Consider the following 4,775-nt stretch of genomic DNA (forward strand, 5'->3'; position numbering starts at 1 on the left):
TACATGCCCTGTGATTAAGGCCAATGGGAAACTACAACAGCCAATCCAGGCAGGACTACAAATGACCCAGACCGTTCAGGAATGAAGGTTTCTAGACTGGCCAGGCCAGTCTCGAACTCCTGCACCTCAGGTGATCCACCCGCCTCGGCCTCCCAAAGTGTTGGAATTACAGGTGTGAGCCACTGTGACCAGTCAAGTAAATATTTTTTAAGTGCTACTGTGTGCCAGGGTTTATGCTAGGGCCTGGTGATACACCTGTGAATGAGAAAATACGTCTTGCAATCCAGGAAGTAACAGTTGATAGGGAAGGAGGGGTGGTGAGGGAAGTAGACAAGTAAACCAGCAATTCTTTGATAACCATATGCACAGAATACTTTGGGAGTACATAAGAGGATACTGTAACTGATTCTTGGGTGGTCACGAAGAACCAGGAAAAAAACCACGACCTGCAGATGTGCTTGCTGATGGCAAAGGGAATACAGAATGGGTAGTGGAAGGTAGTCATCGATATCAGCTATGACCACCTGACCAGCTGCAGAAACAAGGACTGTAATTGTCATGATTATTTCCTCTTTCTTTTGTTAAAAACATGTTTGTGCAGGTATACACTTGTACTGAGAAAATATCTTCATTTGATTTCCTTGTCCTTTATCATGTGACATAAGATTTATTGACTTTATATCAGCATTTAAGTATTGCTAACTTTGTGTGATGGCATTTGGGTTGGGGATTGGTTCGTTTCCAGGTATATGAAGAATAGTTGTATTATGTTAGACATAATTATGACCTTATGATTGTCTTTATGTGAAGATTATGTGTGATCTCAGGAGATGTGTATGGGTTCAAGTTGACAAGGGGTGGACTTGTGATGGTTAATACTAAGTGTCAACATGATTGGATTGAAGGATGCAGGGCGTTAATCCTGGGTGTCCCTGCAGGGTGTTACCAAAGGAGATTGATTAGCATTTGAGTAAGTGGGCTGGGGAAGGTAGACCCACCCTTAATGTGGTGGGCAGAATCTAATCAGCTGCCAGCAAATATAAAGCAGGCAGGGAAACGTGAAAGGCTGAAAAGGGCCTGGCCTCCCAGTCTACATCTTTCTCCTGTGCTGGATGCTTCCTGCCCTCGAACATCATCAGACTTCTAGTTCTTCAGTTTTGGGACTCAGACTGACTCTCCTTGCTCTCAGCTTGCAGACAGACTGTTGTGTGACCTTGTGATCCTGCTTTCTTAGTTGAGCTGTCTTCCTGAGGTTGTTTGGAGCCGCTGTGTCATGGGTAAAGAACTCCCTAAAGCCAGTCCCAACGAGCCCGCACTGAATATCAAGAAGTCTGACAAATTCTTCAAACACAAGAAGCCCACCAATAATGTGCTGGTCTTTTTGATCAACAGACAACTGAGCAGGCACAGAAGTGACATCGACCTGTCAAGGTGGCTGTGGATGCTGTCATAAAGCAACTCCAGGGTGGACATGGCCTTGGACAAAAAGTCATGTGGCTTATGTGCTGAGACCTGCCCAGAATTTAGAGAAATTAAACATAATTAGAACAATAAAGTCCTCCCATGTTTGGGCCATTTAAAATATATATATATACATATATATATATATATATATATTCTTGAGTATAACATTCTTAATGGTGTATATGATGTGAAAAAAATCACAATAACAATATCTGTAAATGGTGATTATGCAAATTGTGGAAATATGATTTTATTTAACTATATCTTTATATGTAATTCTTTCATTTAAAATGCCTTATTATTCATGTTCCTATGTGTTAGCGTAGAAGAAAGATTGGCAAACTATCCCCATAAGCCAAATACAACCTGTGGCCTGTTTTTGTACCATCTGCAAGCTAAAAATGGTTTTGGCAGTTTTAAGGGACTGGAGGGAGAGGAAAGATGGCCAGCAGAAACCTTTATAAGACCTGTGAAGCCTAAAATATTTGTCACTTCACAGACAAAGTTTGCTGTCCCCCACAGTAGAGAATATCTTGAAGGGAAGAAACTATGCTTTTATAAATGTCATACCAAGTTGGAATTGATATAGAATTAACAATCCAATTAATAACATTAGGCAAATATGTTTCAACTGTAAGCATCTGGCCTATAAAATACAGAAGCATGTTAATATCCAAAAAAAAATCCTTTGTAACGATTTCAGATTTATATATGATTTTAAATGGAGTAAATTTATCAGAACATGCTATACTTATATGACATATTAATTGTAAGGGTAGCCGAGAGACAGAAAGTTTTATTAACCTGCCAGGCTGCTTTGTAACAGTCAGAGGAGGCAGCCCTGAGCTACAAAATGAGGGGTTTATATTGGGTGAGAGGGGCGTAATCTATCCACTGGTAACAGGCACAGAGATAGTTTGTTAACTTGTAACAGACCTACAATACATTATCCTGTGACTTTTCTGGCGGCAGTCTTTTTAAAAAAGAGAGAAACCAGGAGTTTGTTTTTACAGACATGTGTTAAACAGGAATTTACAAGTATGGATAACCAACATGTTTTTCTTGTCCTCCCCGAGCTGCCCGGATGGCTGTAATCAGGCTTTGCTTAGTTGCAGTGCGCCTGGCAGCCTTGATGTGGCGCCTAGGTAGGGGTTTAGGAATGCAGCTGCAGAGCACTCAGAGGCGGGGCAAGGGGTCAGCCTGCACAGAGGGGGCTTCCTTGTCCCTAACATTAATGCTTTAGTTTATAACAAAATTGGATACATACATACAAATAAGATAATTTTTTTAAAGAACTTAGCATCCAAATAAATGGCACATAAAAAGCTGAAGTGAAATGACTTTCAACTTTTTTCTAACTATCAGGAATGTCATAGATCCTTTACTTTTACTACGATATAATTATAATAGTAATAGTCCCATACATTTACAATTCACAAGAATTTGATGTGTGCAAACAAACGCTGAAAACGTCAATTTTAGCTCTTGACATTTCATTACACTATCAGTACATTACAGCTCACAGGTTACACTATTAAAAAAAATTATAATGTTATGCATGTTCTAAGATTGAAAGAGATGTTAGTGTTTAGAGCATTTCATTAAGGTATTCTAATGAAAACCTGGTTAGAAAGAGACCTGGGGTATCTATACCTAAGAAAAAAAAAAATTACTCGTAGTATAATTGGATTATCTGTAACACAAAGGATAAATGAGGGGATGGATGTCCCATTTTCCATAATGTGATTATTACACATTGCATGCCTATAACAAAATATCCCATGTACCCCCCAAAATATATACTGTGTACCCACAAAAATTAAATATAAAAAATTTAACTATAAAATTAAAAATAGGCTGGGCACAGTGGTTCACACCTGTAATCCCAGCACTTTGGGCGGCTGAGGCAGGCAGGTCTCCATACGCAAGCTGGAGCCTGAAAGCCTGAAGTCCTGCTTGCGTTGCTGAAGTCTCCCACCTGCTGCCTGCGTTCGCCATTGTCCCTAATTGCCCAGCTGAGCTTCCCACAAGCCCCTCACCCAACCCTGCCATCTTAACTGTTCTTATGATAATGTAAATACCTCTCACCCCAACCCTGCCACTGTAACTGAACTTGAATACTCCTTGCCCCTACCCCCAACCACTGTAACTAAACTTACACTGCAACACTCCCCCTCCCCCCAAAAAAACTACCCAAACCTATAAAACCAACTCCTATCCCACTGCCCTTTGCTAATGCCCTTTTCGGCCTTAGCCTACTTGCACCCAGGTGAATAAATAGCCATGTTGTTCACACAAAGCCTGTTTGGAAGTGCTTTGTGTGAACAATATTCAAAGTGCGCGTTTTTCACAATCACGACGTCAGGAGATCGAGACCATCCTGGTTAACACGGTGAAAACCCGTCTCTACTAAAAATACAAAAAAAAAATTAGCCAGGCATGGTGGCACGCGCCTGTAGTCCCAGCTACTCGGGAGGGTGAGGCAGGAGAATCGCTTGACCCCGGGAGGTGGAGGTTACAATGGGCTTTCTCCTTATGTGCATTCAATAATATCCCTTCTGATTTGTTCTACCTTTACAGTTTCTCAATAGCCTGTACTTATGCTTCATCATCAATATCATAATGGGATTATTTTTATAATTATTTAATTTCTCTCATCTGTTTGACTGTAAGTTTCTTGAGAGTAAAGATTGTGTTTCATACTTTTAGTAGTAACCCCAGTGCCTGGCACATAGTAAGTTCTCAATAAATACTTATAGAATGAATGAATAACTTCATTCATCTAATTCTCTTCTTGTGAATACTTAAGTTGCTTCCAATTTTTTTTTTTTTTTTTTTTTTTTTTGAGACGGAGTTTCGCTCTTGTTACCCAGGCTGGAGTGCAATGGTGCGATCTCGGCTCACCGCAACCTCCGCCTCCCGGGTTCAGGCAATTCTCCTGCCTCAGCCTCCTGAGTAGCTGGGATTACAGGCACGCGCCACCATGCCCAGCTAATGTTTTTTGTATTTTTAGTAGAGACGGGGTTTCACCTTGTTGACCAGGATGGTCTGGATCTCTTGACCTCGTGATCCACCCGCCTCGGTCTCCCAAAGTGCTGGGATTACAGGCTTGAGCCACCGCGCCCAGCCTCCAATTTTTTATTAAAGCTACAATAAAATTCCTGTACACGTGTTATCCACACATATAGAGAACTTCCCTGTAAATACTTAAGGGTCTTAGAAATGCTGGATCATAAGCTATTTATATATTCTGTATTTTTCTAGGTACTCTCAAATTTCTCACAAAGAGGTTATACCAATTTACCCTTCCA

General features: G+C 40.7%; 1 protein-coding gene across 1 annotated transcript; it reads left to right on the plus strand.

Moving 5' to 3' along the window:
* The first annotated feature begins 1,231 nt into the window (after positions 1 to 1,231).
* LOC116563929 (embryonic testis differentiation protein homolog A-like) lies at positions 1,232 to 1,582 on the plus strand. Its single transcript, XM_032296786.1, has one exon. It carries the CDS (start codon positions 1,274 to 1,276, stop codon positions 1,451 to 1,453), a length of 180 nt encoding a protein of 59 aa, XP_032152677.1. The 5' UTR covers positions 1,232 to 1,273; the 3' UTR covers positions 1,454 to 1,582.
* The last annotated feature ends 3,193 nt before the right edge of the window (positions 1,583 to 4,775 follow it).

This window comes from Sapajus apella, unplaced genomic scaffold (assembly GCF_009761245.1).
Source record: "Sapajus apella isolate SASKATOON/1434 unplaced genomic scaffold, GSC_monkey_1.0 scaffold36, whole genome shotgun sequence".
In the NCBI taxonomy this organism is placed as follows: domain Eukaryota; kingdom Metazoa; phylum Chordata; class Mammalia; order Primates; family Cebidae; genus Sapajus; species Sapajus apella.